Raw genomic sequence first — 24,872 nt, 5'->3', positions numbered from 1 at the left:
CACCTCTGTGGCCCCCAAATGCTGGACCACGGCCCCGCAGAGTGGAATCATCCACACTGCCCCCCAGAGGCCCTGGTTCAGCAGGTGGGGCAAAGACGGCTGCTGTCCTCAGTACCCATCCTACTGCCCCGCCCCCGGTACTAGGAGACCTCTGGGCTCTATCTGGACACACAGCTGCCCAGGACAGAGGCTTCGTCTCCCCGCCTCTCTTGCAGCTGCTGGGTTTAAGTTCTGACGGGTGCAAAGTGCGTGGGAGCCGTGTGGGCACCCCCTGGCATCCTGCCATACATACAGGGTAGGGCACGCCTCTCCTTCCCCCTTCCGGCGGCCTAGAACGCAGACATGGTGGGGAGCCACTCTGGACTGTGTGGACCGGGCAACGTCTTAGGGACTGCAGAGTAGCAAGAGAGGAGCCCGGGCCCCCTCCAACTTCTCCGGATGATGTCATTTGGAGTCTGTGTCACACACAGCCAAACTCTCATCCTAGCTTATAAAGGAGGTCCCGGGGTGGAGCTCAGGAAGTTTCGCTGAGCTCCCAAGGGATTTCGCAATAGCTGGGAGAGTCTCTGGTCTCGTCCGACCTCCCGGCCTCGCGTGGGCCCTGCCTGAGCCCTGACTTTCCTCCTTCTGTATCCCCAACAGGCAGAGAACAGAGCTGGAGAAGCCGGATGAGAAGTGCGAGCTGGGCTCATGGTGGAGGTGGGCGAGGAGGTGAGATTGACGGGGCGGGATGGGACACAGAAGGGGTGAGAGCACGCGAGAAGCCCTCTGAACTGGAGTGCCTCGCATCCGGCACAGACGCGGCCCCAGTTAGGTGAATGTCGAGGGCCCGGTCTTGAGACCTGCGTGACCCCGGACAAGCACGGGAGGGAAGGTGGTCCAAGGGGAAATGACTGGAGATGTCTGCAGGGTCACAAAGCACTTTGAAAACTTCAGCGCAGGACCATTGAGAGTCGGTGCAGTGGTCCCAGCGAGGGACAGGCCACTCTCATCCTGCAGGGCTCACCGAGGGGGGAGACGAGCGCAGGCCCCCCAGCCAGCCGGGCCCTCTCCCGGCTGCGGGCAGGCGGGCCCTTGGGCTCCGGGCCCGGGCACTCACTGTAGAAGGTGGTCAGGGCCACGGGGGGCCGGCTGCCGAAGCCGTAGTGCTCATAATCTGAGTCCGAGCTGGAGTGCGAGTCTTCAGGGGGCGGAGCCGGGGCCTGGATGGGCAGCTCGGGAACTGGGGAGAGAACAGAGCGGGCAGCGCGGCAAGGCGGGGGCAGAAAGCTGCAGAGAGAGGCGGCCGACCGCGTGCACGGTGGGGGCCGGACACAGAGGGGCAGGGGTGCGCCGGGCAGCCCACCTTGTACAGGACCGTCGGGCCTGGGTTTTCCAAGCTCCCCGGCATCCATTTCAAAGCCGGGGAGCTAAGTAACATTTATTTACTTGACAAACACAGAGTAGTCGCGGCGTGCCGGGCACTATTCCAACATTTATAAATATTAGCTCGGTTAATGCACGTAATAACTCTGTGAGGTTGCTAGGTTAGTGTCCCCATTTTATAGCTGGGGAGACTGAGGCCCAGGGAGATTCTCACATTGCCTAGAGAAGCAGGCAATGTGGCTCTTAACCTCTGGACCATAAAAGTCGGCGAGTGGCTGCTCTGTGCCTACTCTGTGTTCATACTCTCTTCTCAAACATATGGATATCCTGTGTGCAAAGAATCTTTATAACATATGGCTGAGTTGTTTTTCTTTTTTTTTTTTTTTTTTGCGGTACGCGGGCCTGTCACTGTCGTGGCCTCTCCCGTAGCGGAGCACAGGCTCCGGACGCGCAGGCTCAGCGGCCATGGCTCACGGGCCCAGCCGCTCCACGGCACGTGGGATCCTCCCGGACCGGGGCCCGAACCCGCGTCCCCTGCATCGGCAGGCGGACGCTCCACCGCTGCGCCACCAGGGAAGCCCATGGCTGAGTTTTGTATTGGTTTTTGTGTCACTGAACTCTTACAAATAAAGGCGATTTAACATATTCATAATGCAGTGTGATTAAACTTGAACTTCTTCACAAGACTCTCAAGAGGTAATGCGTTGATGTACCGTTAAAGGGGGATGACTGATCCCATTTTTTTTTGACTCGGAAAATATGCAATAAAATTATGTTCCAGAAAAATCTTGATGGGGCTTTGCAGGGAGGCTGATTGGGCAGACCTACTGGCCAATTAGCAGGACAGAGCTTTCCTTTGAGAACCAAGTCCAAACTGCCCTGGGCCTGTTTGGGTCCAGACTGCGAAAGCTGAGAGTTCTAGAATGAGTGCACGGGAAAGTCATCAGCCTATCAAGGCCCAGACTGAGGGTGAACCTGCTCAGGGTCCCACAGCCACTCGTGGGCTGGCCCAGGTCTCATCTCCAGCTGGGGCGCCGCTTTGACCCAAGCAGCACTGACCCTCGGAAAATATCCCCTTCCTGTCCTCCCCCGCCCTCCTCACCCCCAGGGTGGGTGACATCCTACTTTCTTCTTTGGCGATGGTGATGGGAACCTCTTGATGGCTTGCGGTCCCCGCTGGGGTGGTGGTGGGTAGGTGCTGGTGGTTCACCATAGCGGGGAGGGCTGAGGAAGGGGAGGCAGAGATCCTACAAGTCATTTTGTGCACCTTCCAGTCTCCCTGGTTCTGCTCTCTTGGGGATACCTCCCTCCTCACCTCCCCCATCCCCAAACACCCTCACACACACACACACACACACACACACACACACACACAATCTGGTCCTCCTGTGGACAACTTCTGCGGGGCATGCTGGGAAAATCCTTCCCATCAGGAGGTGCTTCTTGGGGCCAGGGCTGGGTGGCCATTGCTGGATCACTGCCATTACTGCTGGGGTTCCCCATGGCTCGTGTCCCTCTGGGAGGACTGTACCTCAGGTCTGCTTCTTTTCATCCCTGGGCCTTTCCCGTGGCTCCTGGGACTCTGCACCTACCGTATTTTCCTTTAATTCTCAAGAGGATGATGGCTATGAAACTGAGTGAGACAAGCAGGAGAATTCCCAGAACGATGCAAGGGATGAGGAGCATTAGCTCTCGAGATTCCCAGTCCTTCCTTTTCACCGTCACAGAAGATTCTGGAAGCAAGAACCCCAAATCAGGGAGAAAAAGGAAGGGACATGGACTTCTCCCTGCCATTCTCACCTCTCCTTCTTCTCTGCATCTGACCCACTTCCCTTTTGGATGTATCCTCCTCCTCCCTTTTTTTAAAAAAAAATTTTCCCATCTGCTTTTAGGTGCCTGGTATATAGTAGGTGCCTGAGAAATGCATATTGAACGAATAACTGACTGAATGAAACTTTCTCCTGGCCACGAAGCCAGGAGATCTGTCTCTGCTCAACAATTATTGAGCACCCACTGTGTGCCAGGCACTAGACCTGGGGAGACAAATATGATGGCAATGTCACAGGCCTTGAGGGCCTCTGTCTAGTGGGAAGATTGACAAGCCAATTCAGTCCAATTCAGTAAGTTTCCTGCTGTGATGAAGGTATAGACAGGCGTGTGGCCCTCCAAGGGGCACCTGATTCTCTACAGGGAAGACCAAGGCTGGATCCCCAGAGAAGGTGGCTCTGAGCATCTGCTGGCAGGGAACAGACCATCAGGAGAGCGAGATCTCCTTTCCTTGCCCCAGATGCCTCCTTCTTACCAGACATGCACCCTGAGGGCGGGGCTGAGGGAGGGCCTTGATTCCAGACCTCTCAGCTCTGCAGCCCTGGTGTGACTTCTTGCCTTCCCCTCCCTCTTGGCCTCACCCCTGCTGAAAAGAACCCAAAGCAGAGAACGGATGGAAGCTGCAGGGAGGCCCTAACCCTCATCATCCCAGAGACACGAACCATCTCCCGCTCGGTGCAGAAAGCCTGGGGTGCGCGGGCCACAGAGCTGGAGGAAGGGTAGTAACAGTAACGCAGGAGGTTGGGGGATGAGATCACTCCGACTCCCTGGCTGCTGGCAGTGTCTGCTCCCCTTGGGAGATCACCCCCCACACACCCCGTCCTCATTTTCTCCCCTCTCCCCTTCTGTTTGCAAATGGGGCAGCCTGCGCTGGGGTAGGAACTGGATTTCGCAGCAGCAAGCAGGTGCAGGGGAGAGACTGGACTGTAGGGGGCTATGGGAGAGCCGCGAATGTGGGCCAAGGGGGTCAGGGCCGAGGGAGGGGCTGCAGAAGCAAGCGCTGGAGTGTGCTCCTTGGAGACCGGCCCTCCAGAAGAGCTCTGCTCTTCTGAGGGCGACATGCCTCCCAACCCGGACCTCAGCAATGGAGAGTGTGAGAGGGTGTGTGGGTCCTGGCAGGAGCTCGTCCTCCAGTCTGCGCAGTGCCCAGCATTTCATACCCTCTCCGCGCCCTCAGCCATTGCCAGGTTCCCTGGCAGGACTTGGGGCCCCTCTGTCCCCTCCCCAAGCCGCCCACCCACCTCTGGAGAGGGCCTGGGAGAGGCAGCCAGGAGCCAGGGGAAGGGGTAAGCCTGTGAATCCGGGTCCCTGTGGTTATCTCGGGGCTGCCACGGGGCTCCCTGCCTGGACTAAACAATCCATAAATAAGAATAACTGAGGCCCAGACAGTGCTTACTATGTACTAAGCCCTGTTGTAAGTACTTTATGAAAATTAATTTACTGGAGACTCACAACAATGCTAGGAGAGAAGTACTAGGATTATTATCCTCGTTTTATAGTCACGGGATCTTAGGCTCAGAGAGGTTAAGAATTTCCCAACAGTACACAGCTAGCAAGAGGCACAGCTGGGGGCTGGGCCCCAGGAGTTGGCTACACACAAGTGGAGGACAGACCAAGTGTGGATTCAGAGCTCAGAGCCTGGAAGGCAAATTCCAGCCAACACTGCTGGCCACCACCTCACCCTCTGAGCCCGAGCTTGCTCCTCTGTGTAAGGGCTGTGGGAAGACCTCCCCCAGGGGGCTGCCGGGAAAATTAAAGGGTTGGGAAATAATGACTATAAAGCCCTGGCCGGTGCTCAGAACATTATAAACACACTGGCTGTTGCCCTCGGCGTCCCCAACGCCCTGGCCGGTGTCGGATCAGCTCCAGTTCTCTACAGCTCTATCCTCTGCCCTACAGGAGCTCACAGAGAGAGTGGGGAGAGGACACCTGTCCAAGAAATATCAGGATTCAGGGAGCTGTGGAGCTGACATGATAGAGGCAGGCGAGGTGAAAGGAGCACGAAGCAGCCAGAGAGCCCCGGGGATGGTGGGGGGAGTCAAGTTCACTGTCCGGAGGTAGGGGATGGGGGACAAACCGTCAGACCCCTCCCGCAGAGACACACACACACACTCACACACACACGCACGCACACTCACACACACACAGTCACACACACTCACACACACGCGTGCTCACTCACACACAGACACTCGCACGCTCACACTCACACACTCACACCCACACGCGCGCGCACGCTCACACACTCGCACACTCACACACTCCACGCTCACTCACACACACATGCACACACTCACACACACGCACACACTCACACACACACATGCTCTCTCACACACACACACACACACACACGCACCCGAGCCTCTGAGAAACTGCATCCCCAGGGACACTCACCCACAGTGACCGGCCGAGCACTTGCAGGGATTTCAGAAGTGGACAGATTGAGCAGGCTCCGGGCACCTGTCAGAAAGCACTGTTCATTCACTCAGCACACGTGCCCGAGCACCAACTGTGGCCAGGCCTTGTGCTAGAAACCGGACAAGACAGACGAGTGGCTTGCAACTGTGGGTGTGTTCCCACCGGGGCCCATGGCTGAGTCTTTCCCACACCCCACAATAAGGGGGATCTCATGGATTAAATGCCAGGAAGGTTTTTTGGTTTAAATAAAGGGCTGATGAAAGAATGAGCCCTTCCTTCTGTTTACTCTGCTATAGCACACAAGTATTTCCCTTTTCCATCTAGCATTGGATTTGGTCTTCACACCTGCCTCAGGAGGTGGGAATCGGACAGTCTCGTCATTATCATAATCATTGGACGGGTAAGGGATGGGGCTTACAACCTCCCTTGGTGGATATTATCTGACTTCCCGGCTACCCTGTGAAGTGCCTGGTATCAGCACCCACATATTCACAAGACGAAGCCTCCCAGCTGGTAATTGGCAGAGCTGGAATTCACAGCCTGGTGTCTGACCTCCAAAGAGATGCTAAAGCTGTGTTTGTTTAACGCTCTTGCTTTTTCACATTTTAACACCTCGGAAATCGGGGTGATGACATCTATCGCTACAATTGATGGCACTTCAAGAGTTTATTTTGGCAGCATTCTTGTCCTTTATGGTACCTAAAATACTAACAGTGTGACTTATCTTCAATGCCGTCTTAGACTTCGTGAAACCCAATTCGTAGAGCAGATGGGAGGCTCTGCTGAAATATATACTGAGTGCCCAGCAATGCCTGGCACCTGATTAGGGCTCCAGACACTGTGGCTAATATTATTAGTGTCTCCTAATGTTATTTTTATTATGATCCTGGGATGGCAAACTGGTTTTATCTCCTGAGCCGGCTCCAGTCAATAGGGAACACTGCTTCGCATATAACAATGCCTTAATAAAGACTGGATTCATGATTCTGGGACTGAGTCAAGGATCTGGGGAAAAGAATGCCCTGATTATTCAGTAATGTCTGCCTGGGCATGGGAAGGGCAATGGTCCCTCTTATGCCAGTATTTGCCATTCCTGATCTAGCCCAAGCTGTAGTCCTTAGGCTGTGGATTCAGATGCAATTCTTGGTCCAAAATCTGGGGGTGAGGGGGAGTGGGGTGGGGGGAAGGAGGGATACCTGAGCAGAGGACCCTGGCTGCCTGTGATTGTCTGCAGAGGTTGGAGTTATTGAACCGCCAGAAGCACTTGGAGAGCGTGGGCTCCCCTCCCTCGCATGAGTAGTACATCTTGCCCGACAGGGAGTGTGGCAGCCCCTTGGGCACCCGGGCCAGAGTCCCACAGCCCAAGTCCCGGCAGAGCACCTTGGCCTCCGGTTCGTACCACGTACTGTCACACACCGTGTTCCAGACCCCTCGGAAGTACACCTCCACCTGCCCCTCGCAGGGGTCAGCGCCCCCGGTCAGGCGCCAGGACTGGTGCTCTGCAGGGGGTGGGGGGGGTCAGAGTCAGGTCAGAATCCTTTGGGCAGAAACCCTCACCAGCCCCGACCCACAAATGCAAGCTCCCCAGAGCCCATCGGTCTCCAGATCTTGTGTACTCTCCCTCCTGCCTCTGTATCCCCTCCTCTCATCTGCCCCACCTGCTCCAGCTGACCCAGCTGCTGTCTACATCCTGGCTGCTCAAATGTGGTCCTTGGACCAGCAGCTTCCGTATCACCTGGGATCTTGTTAGAAATGCAGAATTTCAAGCCCTGCCTCAGACCTGCTGAATCAGAATGTACATTGGACGAGACCTGCCTCCCTACTCATTCTTGGGCACATTAAGAACAGCACTGGCTGGACCAGAACTTCCTGTCCTCATCTGGGCTGCCGACAGCCTCCACAGGGCCTCCAGCCTCCATCTCCTCTTGCTGTTCTGCACCAGGTGACCAACTCCCACTCAGAAAAAGCCTCACCTCTAATGTCACCTCCTCCAGGAGGTGGGCAGGCTTAGCCCTCCAGCTCTGGATTGCCTGCTGTGTCTTAACTCGACCCGGCTTCCTTTCTTAAGGCATTTGCCCCTCTCTCTCCTGGATTATGTTTGTCTGGGTCTCATCTTCCCTCTTGGACTATGGCCTCCCATGGGCAGGGACCATCTCTCCAGCACTAACTGCAGGCCTGGCGCCCAGCAGGCCTCCAGGAAGTGTTGGATAACCGTGGTTCAGCACCGCCCACTGACCTGAGCACACCACGCCTGCGTCCTCCTTGTGGCCACAGTAGCCGTTTCCCGGCAGCCCCAGGCAGTCCCACAGGTAGGTCTCCGACCCGGAACAGTTCACTTGGTCCCGGTGGATGCGTCCTTGGCCGGGGGCAAAGTGCAAGCCGGGCAGGGCCTGGACTGCCCAGCCGCAGCTCAGTTGCCGGCACACCACGTGGGCGTCGTCCAGGTCCCACGTGTCGTCACACACGGAGCCCCACTGTCCGTGCTCCAGCATCTCCACGCGGCCCTCGCACGGGCTGCCACCACCCACCAATTTCAAAGCGAGGTTTTCTGGGGATAGGAGGAGAAGGGGTTTGTGGATGTGAGGAAGGAGGGAGAGGAGGGAAGTGGCCGGAGGATTGTTGGGACTGGGCAGGAGAGCTGTGCCTGGGGCTGTGGACCCAAGTGAGAGGGGCGGGTAACCCAGTGGGTAAGACTGGGGAACACTGCCTGCCTGGGCTGGGGACCTGGGGTGCGGCGGAGGTGGGGAACTGGTCAAGACTGGGGACCCAGGGGCGGTGCTGGATACCTAGTGGGAGGGGCTGGAGGCCTTTGGGGAGGGGCTAGTAACTTGGTGGGCGGGGCTGAGGAATCGGCTCAGGGCTGAGGGCAGGGTAGGCTGAGCGGCAGACTAGTGGGTGGGGCAAGAGACCGGATGGGCGGGGCCTGAAGAGCTGGTCTCGGGGCTGGGGAGCGGCAGCGCTAAGAGATCCTGGGAACCTCGCCTATTTCTGTACCAGGGTGTAGAGGCGCTGCAGCCCTCCGGTGAGGGAGCCAATTGTATTCGCGTCGGTGGTGGGTCGGGGTAGAAGTCCGGAGGGCGAGACTTGGGTCCAGTGGCCAGGGCTGGGGACAGGAGGCGGGGGCAGTGGCCGAAGAACTGGGAGGTAGGACAGGGAGGAGCCCGGCGGCGGGAGCGGGTTGGTCCGCTCGTACCTGCACAGGTGACCTGGACCGGCCTCTCGTCGCTGCTGCACGCGTGCTCCACCACCTTGCAGAGCTGGCGTTCGGGGCCGCTGCACTGGACGGTGGGCGCCAGGGCCCACTTGGTATTCAGGGCCCAGCTCGCGTTTCCCGCGGCTGCACCAGGCGGCAGCGCCGGGGTCGGCAGGACGGGTTGTTCCAGCGGCTCCGCCCGGCCGCAGCCCAGCGAGCGGCACACGGCATCGGAGGCGCGGAGGTCCCAGAGTGCCCCGCATGCAGGCTCCCAGGACTGCCGGAACCAGACCTCCACCGTCCCGTTGCAGCGGCTGCTCCCGTTCATCAGGCGGACCTGCAATCGCTCCCCTGGAAGGGCCAGATCCCAGCTGAGCCTCGGCTGATTCGGATTCTGCCGACCTCAGGGATGGAGGGGGAGGCGGACAGCCGCCAAGGGTCCCACCGCTGATCTGCTGCGTGACCTTGGACCATACCCTACCCGCCCTGAGCCTCAGCCTTCCAGTCTGCAAAATGGGGCTGGGCTGCCTCATCCCCTCACCCTTTGGTCCTCCTTAGAGACAAGAGAAGGTAGGGCCGAAGGTGACTGGAGGTTAGGATGGGTTAGCCCTGGGGTGTCCAGTCTCCACAAACTCTTCTTTCTTGCCTCTGTCTCCAGAGTCACCCTTGTGTGAAAGGAGGGCAGGGTCCTGGGTTGAGAGGCCCTCTCCCGCGCTACTGTGGGTGCCATGCTTCTCCTCCCAGGCCCCTCCGCTATTCTGAGGGTACTACCATGGAGGCTGCCATTGTGACACCAGAACCTTGGAGGATGGACATGGGGGTGGTGATGGGGTTGAAGATGAGCGGCCTCAGTGGGTGGTGGCTCCCCCTTCCCCAGAGCCCCTCCTGGAGGGATCGCCTCCTGTGTTTGCCCAGGGTTGCACACAACTTTGCACAGAGTAGGTCCTTAAATATCTGTTGAGTTCATTGAGGACCCATCTGATGGAACCCCACCACTCCTACCAAGTGTCCTTCAGCTTGTTCTCAACAAATCCCCTTTAAATGCCCGCTGAATGCCTTGCCCACATGTGCAGGACCTTTCGTCAGTGGCCTCCCAAAGATGGTAGCTCTAAGATCTCAAAGTGAATCTAGCCGTGGAGCTTCGGGCATTGGGTCAGGAAGGAGAAGTGTTGTCTGGAGTCAGGGAGCCTCCCTGGTACCATAGAAGCCCATTTCCCTTTCCCATCACCGCAGCAGACCACCTACTTGGTCTCAGAAAGCTGACCGTGAGCCCCGCGAGATTGTTTCCTCACCTGGCTCCAAGAGCTGGCTCTCTTCACTGCTGATGTTGGGCTGGCCAGATGGGGCTGGACTTGGGTGACCTGAAATTAACCAGCAACAGCCGTGAGTGAGCTCAGGCCTGGAGGGCACACAGGTGCCTTGAAGGGCAGGGCGCACTTTCTGGAGCCTTCTGTGGCTACATGGGGCCTCTGGTAGGACAGGGTCCTCGACCTTGGGTGCACTTACCTCCTTTCGGGGTAGGGAAATTCTCAAGCTTTGGAGTTGCAGCATCCTGCACTTTATCTACTAATCATGCACGCATCCTCAGAAATCAGAGGAGAGCAGAGAGGACGAGCTGTGGCTTTGGGGCCAGACCCACTTACTGGCTGAGCGACCATGGAGGGGTTACTAACTGCTCTCGGCCAGAGTCCCAATTTGTTGGCAATAACACTTACAAAAGTTCAGTGAGTCTAAAAGGAGGCAATGCCTGTAAAATGCTTCACATACAGAAGAAGCTCAAAAATGGGAGTTATTATCAGGAAGAACATTTTCGGTTTGGAAAATTTGGCTGAGAAACTCATACCAGACTTTAGGGTAATTGGAGCATCCTGCGCTGGGAACCACTGCACTATGAAGTACTTTCAGACACTAAGAAACTAACATTTGCTGAGGACCGATTCTATGCCAGGTCTTTGCATATGTTATTCCATTTTCCTTCAACAACACAGTGAGGTAGGTATTAGCGTGCACCTTTTAGAAATTAGGAAAGGGAGGCCCAGAGAATAGAAATCAATTGACTGTGCCAGATTGTGTCCATTTGTCCCTCCAGAGCCTCTCTCCACTTTGCCCTGGGAGGCTGACCTGTTTCGACTAAATCAGCATCTTCCGGAGCACTTGGGCGTCTGTTGGGCTCAGCCAATGGGGAGTCCCAGCAGAGAGAGGAGGGAAGGAAGAGAGTGAAGTCGCGGTGTTTATCCTCCTGGTTCCCTCCCGGTGGGATCCCTCGGGCAGGTTGTGCCCCTCATCTGAAGGTCATTGGTCCTCTCCACGGGGTCACTTCTCCGTGACTTTCTCCTTCCGGGTCTCAATGACCACTCTGTGGTCTTTTCTGCTCAGGCTCAGGGTGATGGCAGCTCAGCTGCTCCGAGCTCCTGGTTACTGCCCTCGCCTTTCTAAATAGTCCTTTGCTACATAAGACCCCTTCAAACTCCTATTTTGAGCGTGCCACCTGCCTCCTGTTGGGACCCTGGCTGATACATGGCCTGAAGCCACCCAGCTAGCAAGCGGCAGAGGCGGGATTTGAACTGTCTCCGAGGAATTGGATCCACGCCGGGCAGGGATCTCTCGGTCGGCAGAAACGTAAAAGGAAGGATATGGCTAGGGCCGTAATGCTCATAAAGGAGCTCCTCTACCCTTCTGGGCTCTCCTGCCCTCAGGTTGGGGCCATTGACGTCTAGGCAGAAGGACGTGTACCCACTGCTGGACCAAGGTAGGTAAGAGGCAGCGAGCCTCTTCCAACTCTTTCCGCTCTGTTGTGGCCAAATTAGAGGCCCTGGGTTCCCCATGCAAAGACAAGGTGGAGGGGGACGTTGACCCACCTTGAGTTTTGTGCAAGAAGTGAGCCTTTCTAGTGTTAAGCCATGAAGATGTTGAGATGTACTTATTATCGCAGCCTAGCCTGACCTGGCCTGACTGCTGCGGGGGCTGAAGATTCAGGCATGACTGCTACACATTCTCAGCCTCGCCTGAGAATATTCCATGGACTCACACCTAGATGAGCATACACACACACACACACACACACACACACACACACACACACACCTGCAGACACACACACACACACACACACACACACACACACCTGCAGACACAGCTCTCCTACAAGCATCCAACTGGGCTACTCCGTCACTCAGACAGAAGTAACTAAGCCTTTAATTGCCTGTCCTCACCAACTCCCTGGTTGGCTGCCCAGCCTGACCCCCCGAATGGGAAATGACTCAGAATTCAGAGCACAAACCCTGCAGCTAATGTCATAGTCAGAGCGAGGATTCAAATGCTCCCAAGTTAGGATTTCAGAATCCTGGTTCCCACAGCAATGGTCCCAGTGCTCCTGTGCAGTTGTTATTATTTCTACATGTGCTGGGGTGGTGGGGAGAGGATGGAGGGACTGGGACGCTGGCTGCGGTGCGTGTGTGTGTGTGTGTGTGTGTGTGGCAGTTGTGTACCATTATGTGTATGTCTCTGCGTGTATATGTTGTTTGTTTGTTTGTTTTTGTGGTACGTGGACCTCTCACCGCTGTGGCCTCTCCCGTTGCGGAGCACAGGCTCCGGACGCGCAGGCTCAGCGGCCGTGGCTCACGGGCCCAGCCGCTCCGCAGCACGTGGGATCTTCCCGGACCGGGGCACGAACCTGCGTCCCCTGCATCGGCAGGCGGACTCTCAACCACTGTGCCGCCAGGGAAGCCCGTGAGTGTGTATGTTGTTGTGACTGCCTGTGTGTCTGTGGGGGGGTCTCTACATGCCTCTGTGTACCTATCTCTGGTCTAAGAAACTATTTCTCATGCATAAAGGCACGCATGTTTTCTGCTAGATCAGAAAACCCTGGAGGGCGGGGCCAAAGGCCGGGTCAGCGCCGTGCTCCCAGAGTGCCCAACACAGGGTTTGCTGATTGACTGAATGAATGAAAGAGTGAGCAGGAACCTCCAGCTCCAAGGACAGCCATTGCCGAGGCCGTTTATTGATACCAGGTATACTCAAGGGTTTGTCTTCTGTGTCACAGGCATTTCCCTGTCCCCTCTCCCAACAAGGGAGACTGGCTTTTGTGTTTTGATTTCTGTGTGCAGGCACAGAAGTCACCTCTCAGCCTCCTTCCATCCAGGCCTCGGTTCACAGAGAACCCAGTGCAGGGTCGGCACTTCCCAGACCTTGTTACTGCCTTTGCCTGGCCCTGTGCTTCACACTTTTCTATAAATTTAATTCTCGTTTTTGCTGCAACAAATTGATTGGAAAAGGAGTCTTTACCCTATCCTGTGAATTTGCTTTACAACGCAAAGATGCCTGAATGTAAAAGTATACATTGCAGGTTTTTGAACAGCAAACAACTGGAAAGGGTGAATGCCCATCTGTTGGGAAAGTTGCAGAATAAATATGATCTATTTACAGCATGGCATCTTATGCAGGCTTTATAAAGAATGAAATAGGCTTATACCACTTGGAGGGATTTCCACGCTCTGTTGAGTAAGGAAGCAAGATACAAAGAAGAAAATGTAATATGATACAACTTTTGTAAAACAATGGCCAAAAACCCACTCTTACGAACTAGTATGATTATGTGAACATGGAGGAAAGTACGGAAGAACACACACCAAGTTATGAAAATGGGTAAATTAGAAAGGTGGATGGGAATTCCCTGGCGGTCCAGTGGTTAGGACTTTGCGCTTTCAATGCCAAGGGGGCGGGTGCAGTCCCTGGTCAGTGAACAAATATCCTGCAAGCCAAAGAAAGGCAACTCCCCCTAAAAAAAGGAGGACTTCAAGGGAAAGACAGAGCGGGGCCAGCTGCATGGCCGTGTGACCTGCACTTAAGTGTCCTAGACTTGGTTTAATGCTCTGCCGTCTCCATCTTGAAATTCTCAATAACTTTGGAACAAAGGGTCCTTCATTTTCATACTGCACTGGGCCCTGAAAATTATGTTGCTGGGAGAAGAGAGGTGGGAGAGAGAGAAGAAACAAGAGGTGAAAGAAAGAGATGAAAGGCTGTACTAAGAAAAATCACATATACAGATGATTATACATAATTTTATATAGATTCCATCCATATAAGATTAGGTACAGAGGTAGATATGCAGAAAAACTAGAAAAGGTAACAATATAAATGGGCTTTTTGTATCGCTTGCCTAAAGTACAAGGGAATTGTAAAAATAAGTATACTAGAAATAAAGCCAAGTTAGAAATATTGAGACACATGTCATCATCAAATAGAGACTCTTTGAGGAGATCAGATGATCTCTGAGGGTGACAGAGCATTGAAAATAAAATAATTCAATACCTTTTTTAATCACTTTGTTCAGTGTTATTTAATGCTCTGTTCATTTACCACTTGAAATTCTCCTGTGTGTCCAGAAAACCATCTTGGGTTGAGCCTCACGTTCTGGAAAGTTATGGACCAAGAGGGGTAAGGGAGGGAGGGGAGGGTTTCTGACTGGGAGGCGAAAGAAGTTGGGAGAGCTACCCAGCACCCCCAAGGAAGGTGGCAGCTTTTTTAGGCTGGTCCCAAGCAGAGTGGGGGCAGGATGTTGGCTAGGGCAGCAAGAGGAAGATGCCAGGGGAGGATGAAGTGAAGGAGACAGAGAGTGGGGAAAATGAAAGCACTGCAGAGCCACCTTGCCAGGAACCTGAGAAAATGGGCCATTCGTCCCCCTCCTGGGTCGCCCAGGCCCATGGGATTTCCCTGTAGCTTTTGGAAGGTGAGAGACGCAGGGGGGGTGTTCTCCCAGCCAAGACCCCGGCTGGCCAGCCCAGTGTCAGAGCAAGGCTGGCAGGGAGAGTTTCCGGTCCCTGTAGGGGCTGTGGAATGCCGGCCCGGCCACACATCCATACGGGGGTGAGATAAACATCAGCTACCACTGAGGGCACCCTGGGCCCTGGCTCCATCAGATGTGCCAGGAACACGTAGGCGCATACTAAATGCTCGCCCAGTGGACGGTGGATACAGAGATTCTGTATAGAGGGGAAGGCACAGTGGAGCAGGGCTACAGAACTACGGGGGGGGGACCCACAAAAAGAACCAGTATGGGGAGCGTGGCAGGCAGCGTTGGCCAGAAGCTCATCTTTCTCCCCTTAATATCAGTGCAAAGTGTTTGTGAGCACGTGTGTCAACAGCCTTAAAAACGAAGAAGAGGGCTTCCCTGGTGGCGCAGTGGTTGAGAGTCCGCCTGCCGATGCAGGGGTCACGGGTTCGTGCCCCGGTCCGGGAAGATCCCACATGCCGCGGAGCAACTAAGCCCGTGAGCCATGGCCGCTGAGCCTGCGCGTCCGGAGCCTGTGCTCCGCAACGGGAGAGGCCACAACAGTGAGAGGCCCGCGTACCGCAAAAAAAAAAAAAAAAAAAAAAAAAAAAAACGAAGAAGAACAAACCAGCCCCTTTTGATCTGGTAATTCCACTTCCGGGAACCTATCCTAAAGAAACGATCCAGAATACCACACGACACAGCGGTTAGTGTCCACGCATCGGAATTCGAGAGTTCTCGATTCTTTTTGCTAGCTGAGCCCCTTTCTAACTGTGTGACTCAGGCAGATCATTGACCTCTCTGAGCCTCGGTGGCCCTCCTGTAAAACGGGAGCAACAAACACCCACGTTGCAGGCTCGCCATGAGGATTAAGAGAGATGGTGTACCCGGGGCGCCCTGAGTGGCTGCCTTGTTACACAAAAAGCCTGCGGCCACGTGGCTTCTAATAGTTAAAAAACAAGAACAAAACTGGAGAACAAAGAGACAACTGGATTGTCTAAAAGAGATCGAAGGATTGTTTAGGAAAACACAGCATGTTAAAAATATTTGCAAAAAAAAAAGGCTACCAAGAGTTTTTAAGGATGTTGCGAGGTTCAGTGATGGAAGCGGGATACACAGTTCTCTCTCCCGGGGTTCCCGCCCAAGCCTCGGCTTTAAGCATCTGAAGGTCTTCCAGGACCCAGAGGGACCCAAGTTCAATGCCTCGTTCTAGCTGCTCATCGTACCCTGGGCTTTTCCTCTGTGACCCCAGCCACAGGTGATTACATATTTTATTTATGAGCAGTTTTGTGGCTGTCAGTCCCACTGAATTCTGAATACACACAGTCCCATGTGTATCCCAAGGCCCACAGACTCCCAGTGCAGTGGTCTCCCAAGTTGGCCCGGCTGCTGCTCCAGGGCACTGCTGGGGCGGGGGTGTGGTGTGCCCCTCTCCAGGATTGGGACCAGGCCCCAGGGACTGCAGCGCCCACTGGTTTTGGAAGTGGCATGGGACTGTTGGCCGGGAGACCACCACAAATTGTGTTCATGCAGACCAGCCTTTCGTGTCCTGAGCAAGGATGACGAAGGCTGGTTGAATCCAGGAGGACCTGCCTCCCAGGCTCTAGCTTGGGGCCCAGATATTCAAAGAGGGCAGCTGTCCAGAAACATCCACTGGCCCCTAGTCCTGAGATTCACTGGGTGGACACTGGACTGCCGTTCCCAGTTTGCAGATGGGCATTTGGGAGACAACCAGATGCGTAACTAGTGTTCTATTTCCATCCCACACCGATGGGAGCCGTTACCCATCTCCGGCATCTTGAGTCCAAAATGTAGAGAGATAAGGGAAGGACTTTATGATTCTTCCCATTGCTCTGATGGGGAAAGGGGAGGCCCCAAGACATGCCAAGTACCCACCACAACTTCCTGGCACAGCTCAGCGATATAGCTGACATGTATTGGGTACGTTCACATACCAGGCCTTTAAAAAATACTTTAGATGAGTTAACCAGTTTAATTCTCACAGCAAGTCCACAAAGTGGGGAAACCAAGGTGCAAAAAAGTTTAGTAGTAATTTGCTCAAGATGACACAGCCAGAAAATGGCAAAGCTAGGATTCGAACCCAGGCTGCATGGTTCAAGAACCCGCACACTTAGCCACTCTGTGTTGGGTTGGAATCCAACATCCTGGTTTCTGCTTCAGTGACTGACCATGCCAAAGGCGAGGGGCAGGGAGCTCTGACAACCCGGGTGGTCTTCCAGCTCTACCACACTCAGCCAGCCCTGAACTTAGATAGCCCACCTCCAAGGGTGATACAACTCAGCACTCAGTCAAGCCCCAGGGACCAATTCCCCAAAGGGCCCTGCTTCTGAATACGCGCAGCCGTGAGGAAGCCGACCTTCCCTAGGTCAGGAGCCCCTGAGATGGCATTCTGCTGCCATCCCCACGACAAGGACAAGATGAGGTCTGGCAGCCCAGCCAGGAGCTGCTCCACCCCTTCCCCACCAACTCTCCCACACAGGTTGGATCGGGCACTCCCTGAACCCCCTTGTTTCAATTCTGAGACCAGAGGAGAAATGGGTTACTGGAAAGAGTCAAGGACTAAAAGCCCCAGGGAGTTTAGGGGGAGGAGCCCCGAGTGGGAGGGTGCTGGGACTACAGTGAATGTTTTTCTTTGAAAGACTCTCTTTGTATGACAGACTCCAGGTCTATCCACCTCATTACAAATAACTCAGTTTCATTTCTTTTTATGGCTGAGTAACATTCCATTGCGAGAGTGAAGTAAGTCAGAAGGAGAAAAACAAATACCGTATGCTAACACATGTATATGGACTCTAAGGAAAAAAAAAAATGTCATGAAGAGATTAGTGGTAGGATGGGAATAAAACACAGACCTACTAGAGCATGGACTTGAGGATATGGGGAGGGGGAAGGGTAAGCTGTGACGATGTGAGAGAGTGGCAGGGACATATATACACTATCAAATGTAAATTAGATCGCTAGTGGGAAGCTGCTGCATAGCACAGGGAGTTCACCTCTGTGCTTTGTGACCACCTAGAGGGGTGCGATAGGGAGGGTGGGAGGGAGGGTGACACAAGAGGGAAGAGTTATGGGAACATATGTATATGTATAACTGATTCACTTTGTTGTAAAGGAGAAACTAACACACCATTGTAAAGCAGTTATACTCAAATAAAGATGTTAAAAAAAAAAAGAAAGAAAGACTCTCTTTGAGGTTGTTGATGGAGAGCAATTTTTTTTTAAGTTTAATACTAGTTTTATTTACTAATAGCTAGTGATCTTTAGTGGAACAGTAAACCTCTGAAATGCTTTTTTTAAAAATTTTCATTTTATATTGGAATATAGTTGATTAACAATGTTGTGTTAGTTTCAGGTGCACAGCCAAGCGATTCAGTTATACATATACATGTATCTATTCCTTTTCAAATTCTTTTCCTGTTTAGGTTATTACAGAGTATCGAGCAGAGTTCCCTGTGCTCTACAGTAGGTCCTTGTTGGTGATCTATTTAAAATATAGCAGTGTGTACAAGCAGTCCCAAACTCGTTGGAGAGCAATTGTTAAAACAACTGTCAAGGAAAGACAGTCTATAATTCCATTAAAATTGGAAAGAAGCGTAGCGCTGGCTCGCACAAATAGCTTATGACTCGATTCAGAGGGAATAGCTGTGTCCTGTATTTGAAGGGACTTGGAGAGGTTCGGTTGAGTTTATTGTGTCGCAGAGACTGAAGCTGTCCTGGGGGCTTGGCTGGGCAGTGTGGTCCTCGCTTCCAGAGGTACCGGCGTCGATGTCTATGTGACTAAGACCGGCTGTACCCACTGGGGACTTTCGAAACCCAGGAAGGTTGGGCTGACTTCTCCCCGCCCCCGGGAACCCAAGAGAAAGTCAGCAACTTGGTGTCTTAGGCTTATTTAACTTATTTTACAGGATTTTTGTTTGTTTGTTTTCATTCTCTCTCATCATACCTAGGAAGGGCTTAGGGACACAAGGAAAACTCAATGCACAGGCTATGGACTGAATGGGTATGTCTTCCTAAAAATTCATATTTTATTCATATATGAATAAATTCATATTCAAAGCCCTAATCCCCGGTGTGATGGTGTTAGGAAGTGGGGGCTTTGAGAGATAATTTGGGATAGATGAGGTTATGAAGGTGGAGCCCTCATGATGGAAAAAAAAAAGAAAAAAAAAGCAAGAGACATAACATCTCTCTATTGTGTGAGGACACAGCAAGAAGTCAGCTGTCTGCAGACCAGGAAGGGTACCCTTACCAGACACAGAAGCTGCTGGCACCTTGATCTTGGACTTCTTAGCCTCCAGAAACGTGAGAAGCAAATGTTTGTTGTTTAAGCCACAAACATTTAGACCACCCAGTCTATGGTATTTTGCTACAGCAGCCCAAGCTAAAGCAGCACGTGATTGGCAGAGAAAAGTGATGGCAAAGGCTTCAAGAGTCGCAGCCCCAAAGGTCCTCAGTCAGGCAGGTCAGAGAAATCCAGACTTTTTGGCTTGTATTTGTCACCATATTATATAACAGAGGATATGCTCACCTGCACGACATCCTCCCTACATGCCAGACTGAATTCCCCTCCTTTCCATCACCAAACCCAGGGGAGGTAAAAGGCAACAGTTCACAATCTGCAGTGAGAGGAAACTCAAAGATCAAATCCAGGTACACCACCGGCTTTGGGGTATGCTCTGTTTCTGGAAACTCCCCTTCCTACTCTCATGCTCAGGAAAGCGGGGGCGTGTGAGCGACGTTTTCCTGAAAGCTGAGAAAAGAGTCTATTGCTGTTCTGCATTCAGTTCCATTAACACTTGCTGAACTTGTACCACGTGCTGGGGCCTGGAGTAGGTATTAGGGAAGTAAGTGTAAATAGGACGATCCCGGGGGTAGGAGGGTCCACAGCCTTCCCGGCACCAATGCATTAGCTTCACAGTTGACACTCTTGGAAATTTTTTTTTTTTTTTCGGTACGCGGGCCTCTCACTGCTATGGCCTCTCCCGTTGCGGAGCGCAGGCTCCGGACGCGCAGGCTCAGCGGCCATGGCTCACGGGCCCAGCCGCTGCGCGGCACGTGGGATCTTCCCGGACCGGGGCACGAACCCGCGTCCCCTGCATCGGCAGGCGGACTCTCAACCACTGCGCCACCAGGGAAGCCCGGGAATTTTTTTTTTTCAAGTTTTTTTTATTGTCTTCTCAGTTACTAATAAAAGAACAGGCATTTAATCAAAGAAGACATACACCTGGCAAAGGAACACAAAAACGTTCAACATCATGAATCATTAGGGAAGTGCAATCAAACCATAGTGAGACACATCTCCACACTTTTAAAACAGGTAATAGTCAAAGTACTGACCATACCAACCAAGAACCGGTGAGGAATACAGGGGGACTGGACTGCCCCCATACTTTTGATGGGAATACAAATGGCTACAGTCATTCATTTAGAACCAGAAACCATATGTTCGTATAAAGAATTTTATGTACACGTTCATAGTAAACTTATCTGTGATAGCCAAACTGGAAACAAACAGGAAATTCTTTTTTCATGATTGAGAACGGAGACTTTGGGGGCAGACAGAATAGTGATCCGAACCCATCTCTGTCGATCACTAGCTGTGTGACCTTGGGAAAGTCACTGAGCCCTGCCAGACTTCAGTTTTCACCTGGCACTGGACATAATCCATAAGCCACATTGGATCGCTTTGAGGGGGTGCGTGGATAACATATGTAACATGCTTAGGACGTGGTACGTGGCCACTGCCATTATGTGCCCCCACCCTGCTTTCTCCTGTTCAGTCCCCAATGGACATAGGAGGGCAGCTGGCCATTGACTATCTATTCATTCATCCCAGGCATAAGGATGCCTCAGTTTTCTCTGCAAAGGGACAATTCCAGTTCCCCCAAAGCTGCCTCCTTTCCTCTTGCCTCCCTGTCTTTCTTAGGAAGCTTAGCAGAGCTGCCTCACACTCACAACTCGCTATTCCCTTCCTTGGCTCTACAAACATGGCATCCAGCATTCCTAGAGATGAGATGTGGATTGCAGTTGCCATGGTAACAGGAGCTCCTCTAAAAGCAAAGGCTCCTGTGGACCTGGCCCCAAGGCTTGCTCAGGTTCCCGTGTCAGACTCTACCTTCTCTGCAGCTACCAGATGGTAAGATGGGATATCACCAAGCGTAGAGAGTCATGAGCAACTCATGCTTGAGTTGCTCCAAGTGAGTCCAGCAGGCCAGAGACACTGGGCTTTTACAAGCCCCCTCTTCTCGATCTCCCCGTAAGGATTCAGACCATTGAGTGCAGGAGATGGACATCCAGGTTCCCCCTCTAGAATTCCGATTCAGTAGGTCTTGGATGGGGCCCTAGCATCTGGAAGGCGTAGAACCGTCTAGCAGGTCTTGGGCGGCAGAAAGGGAATGGGATTGGAACTGAACAAGCCTGGGTTTGAAAACCAGCTTCTTCCTTACTGTGGAAACCTTGGGCAGATCCCTTCATGTGCCCCACGTGCCTCCCTCACCTCACAGGTATAAAATCCTCACAGGTCTGAAACAAGATCACACAAAGATCCAATACCTGGCCCCAGTGGGTAGCGAAGAAGATCCTGCAAGATCAACAAGCACAAATGTATATATGTGATAGATGTGTGTGTGCCTATGAGTAATAGGTGGTAAAAGATTGTAAACAAGATACACAGGATGATCATATTCTTGTAAATACAATGCATAGAAAAATGGCCAAAGAGGCCTCATAAAGTTGAGGATGCTGATATCTTGACTCCAAAACGATACTTTTCTATGTATAGCTTAGAAAACTATTCGCCGGCAAGTTCACATACAGACACATACAGGGATTGTCACTGCAGCACTGTATGTAATCAAAGAAAATTAGAAGTAATCTAACGGTTCATCAGCAGGAAATAATTAATGATACTATGCTATATTTATAGACTGAACTATTTTGTTAAAAGAATGAACTAGATCTATATCTATCCACTTGGATAGATCTTTGAAACATATATTGAGCAAGAAAAGTAAGCTGTAGAACAATACATCCAATATGATACCATTTGTAGAAAATATGGCACAAGTACTATCTATTGGGTATTGATACATTTTTATGTAATAAAAGTATAAAAACATGGAAAAAAAAGGGTACACACCCCACACTTCGGAGCGTGAGTGCTCTGGGGAGGGAGGGATAAGGAAATATTTCAGCAGCATCTGTATGGTTTTCTTCCTTATGAAAATAGATCTGAGCAAATATGCAAAAGTGTAAACATTTCTTAAAACTGGGTGGTGGGGAGGCCTAGGAGTTGTTGAAATACTCTCTGTACTTCTGTGTGTTTTTCAATATTTCTCACTAACAAAATGTCTGGAAGATTCTATAACAGGGTGGTAACAGTTACCATTACAGGTAAATTTCTTTGTTTTCCTGTAGTTGCTAAATTCTGTACTATTTACATTATATATAATTTTAGTGTTGAAAACGAAAACAACCGTTTTTTAAAATGACAACATATGTGAAAAAGCCTTTGTAAATTGCTTGAATCATATCAATGCCCTCTGCCAATGAGTCTTGTGTGCTTACATGGGTTCTTTCATCTCTATTATGATGCTCAGAGGAAGGTATTATTATCTCCACCTTACAAATGGGGAAATATAGGGTCCAAGAGGTGTGGAGGAACTTTCCAGAACAACAGGGCTCACGAGAAGCAAAGCAGGGGAACTTCTTATGAGCCCTGTTGTTCCCTTTTCAGAACAACAGGGCTCATAAGAGGCAAAGCAGGGGAACTTCAACTTCATAAGAGGCAAAGCAGGGGTGGTTCAGTGGCAGGGGACGGGGGTTCAATCCCTGGTCAGAGAACTAAGATCCCATATGCCACGGGGCAACGAAGCTTGCACGTCACAACTTGAGACCCCGAGTGCCACAACTACAGAGCCCACGTGCTCTGGAGCCCGCTGGCCAAAACTAGAGAGAAGCCTTTGCGCCACAACTAGAGAGAAGCCCACGTGCCGCAACGAAGGATCTCGCGCGCCGCAACTGAGAGCGGATGCAGCCAGTAAATAAATAAATAAAGGCAAAGAAGGATTTGAACCCAGACAAAGGGTTTCCTGGGCTGCCTTGATTACACCTGTTCAGGAAGTTACTGCAAGAGAGGTGACCTTTGGGCCAGGGCTTGGGGTCTAGGAACATTTCACTGGGGCAGAGGCAGCAGATCCATATTTATTGAACAGAGAGCTGTATAGACGTCATTCAGAAGCATCATGATGACCCTGTGAGGAAGGGCTATTATGAAACCCGTTTAACTGACAAAGAGGCTCAGAGAAGTTGTTACTACTGCAAGGTCACAGAGCTTGGTGGTGCGAGAGCCAGAATTCAAATCCAAGCATGTTCCCCAGATTCACTCTTTCCACTGTGTCAGGCAGCTTCCACAAGTGAGAGAAGGCAGAGGGGCATTTTGGGTAGGGGGTACAGCACATGCAAAGGCCCGGAGGCAGGACAGGGCCTGCCGTGTCAAGCTAGAGACTCAAGTATGTGAAAGTCAAGAATAAAATCCCCCCGAGTTTGGCCTCTGTACGGAGGGCAGGGCTGGGTTTCTGGGTTTCAGTGGAAGCTGAAATTCTGCTGGGCCATGCAAGATTTTCCAGGGGGGCCCGTCCCCACCCACTGGCTCTCAGGAGTGAGTCTGGTTCGAAGTCTCCGAGAGCTGCTGGAGCAGCAGTTTCTGGGTGAATGAAGCTTGAGTGTGGGCAAGGAGTGAAAATCCCCCCAGCTCTCAGGGGTGATACTGACACCTTCCTGGGGTGGCCGAAAGCCCCCTTAAGAGAAGGGCCCCCTTAATATCAGACGTCATCATCCCTCCTAGGAAGGAAACACAGCCCTTCTCAAGCTGGCCGGGACCAGAATGTCTCCTGGGGGGTAGGGACCAGCCCTAGGCTCAGCAGCTGTGCCCATCAGCTCCAAGGGGCCCCTCCCCTCTCACCACCCACCTCCTCTCTCTAAACAAATCCAGGCCCAAATCCAGATTCAAAGGGGAAACTGGGGAGGCGCGGGGCATGTTCAGCCTGGATCTCCACGGCCACCTTGTGTCATTAGCAGCTGAAGGCAGCCAACGGCCACAAGGCCAACCAGGCCCGTGAATTCAAGTTCAGGAAATAAATCTGGGTTCCCTGGGAGGAGGTAGCATGTGTGTGTCCCTGATTTACATACAGCACGTACTCTCCTGTGACTCTCCATTGGGCCCACTAGTCTCAGTTTTCCAGGCAAGAAACTTGAGCGACTTGCCCAAGGCCACAGTTACTAAGATGTGGAACCAGAATTCAACTTCCGGTCTCTCCAAATTCGAGCCCATTTCTTAGCTCTCTGGCGATACGGTCACCCCACACTCCCCTCCATAAGTCGCGTCTAGGGCACTTCTGAAGTGGCTCAAAATCGTTCACGTTTCTGCCTATCTTAGCCCTTAGCCAGGGAGGTGTCCTTCCTTCCTTCCTTCCTTCCTTCCTTCCTTCCTTTGCTCCTCATTCTTGCCCAGGCTCTGTGCCAGGCCCCAAGCCACGGTAGAGGACGAAGATATACTCAGAGTTGATTATGATAAGGTAGAAGTGCTATCCCAGGGGTCAGAATAAAGTGCTCTAGGAAGAGTAGAGGTGAGAGGGAATCATTCTGGCAATTGGGAGGGGCCTTGGAGGATGAGTAGGAGTTCTCAAGGATGAGAACGTGATGGAGAGCAGGAACTATCCAAGCCTTTGCCAAACAACCTGGGAGATCTAACTTGTACCTTTCCGGGGCGTGAGCGAGCTCAGAGGAGAGATTGTGTGGGGCAGTGACCAACCACCCTCCATGCCACCCTTTCTCCCCACCAGTGGCCTGACACCACGGGACCTCCCTATCCCTCCTTGCAAAGGTGCTCGAGCTCTGACTTAAATGCTGGGAAGACATTGTTGCTTTCTCAGTCCCTGAACCCCAGCAATGGATAAGATCTCTGGTCAGCGTCTCCCTCTCCAGTGTCTAAAGAGGCCTTCAAACTGGGGCAAGGAGAGAGGCAGCTGAATGTTTGGTCAATGCCAAAGTACGATGGACCCTCGAGAAGCTTTGCAGAGGTTTGAGGTGGACATTCTAGCTCTGGCAACCAGCACCCACTGCTTTGGGGTGAGGGTCTGGCTCAGCCAACGGACCTCCCACCTACTCGCTCCCCGCCACATCCCACCCTCCCAATCCACTCCTCTGGCTGGTGACTCTGCTTCTAAACTCCAGAGTCCTGGGGAGGAGGGAAGTCAAGAAGCCACCTCCATAGGG

At 52.5% G+C, this 24,872-nt stretch overlaps 1 protein-coding gene across 2 annotated transcripts in view; it reads right to left on the bottom strand.

The window, feature by feature from the left end:
- The window catches only part of CD6 (CD6 molecule), a 42,789-nt gene that overhangs the window by 3,118 nt on the left and 14,799 nt on the right, over positions 1-24,872 (bottom strand). For both annotated transcript variants that reach the window (XM_059070457.2, XM_067037340.1), the window contains exons 2-9: positions 10,099-10,167; positions 8,807-9,157; positions 7,850-8,161; positions 6,810-7,112; positions 5,590-5,655; positions 2,958-3,098; positions 2,491-2,589; positions 1,100-1,222 (exon numbers count right to left, since the gene is read on the bottom strand). In XM_059070457.2, the coding sequence (XP_058926440.1) occupies positions 1,100-1,222; positions 2,491-2,589; positions 2,958-3,098; positions 5,590-5,655; positions 6,810-7,112; positions 7,850-8,161; positions 8,807-9,157; positions 10,099-10,167 (1,464 nt within the window). The remainder of the gene's footprint in view (positions 1-1,099; positions 1,223-2,490; positions 2,590-2,957; positions 3,099-5,589; positions 5,656-6,809; positions 7,113-7,849; positions 8,162-8,806; positions 9,158-10,098; positions 10,168-24,872) is intronic.

Source organism: Kogia breviceps, chromosome 7 (genome assembly GCF_026419965.1).
Source record: "Kogia breviceps isolate mKogBre1 chromosome 7, mKogBre1 haplotype 1, whole genome shotgun sequence".
Lineage (NCBI taxonomy): Eukaryota > Metazoa > Chordata > Mammalia > Artiodactyla > Physeteridae > Kogia > Kogia breviceps.
This window is presented reverse-complemented; position numbering and strand designations above follow the sequence as displayed.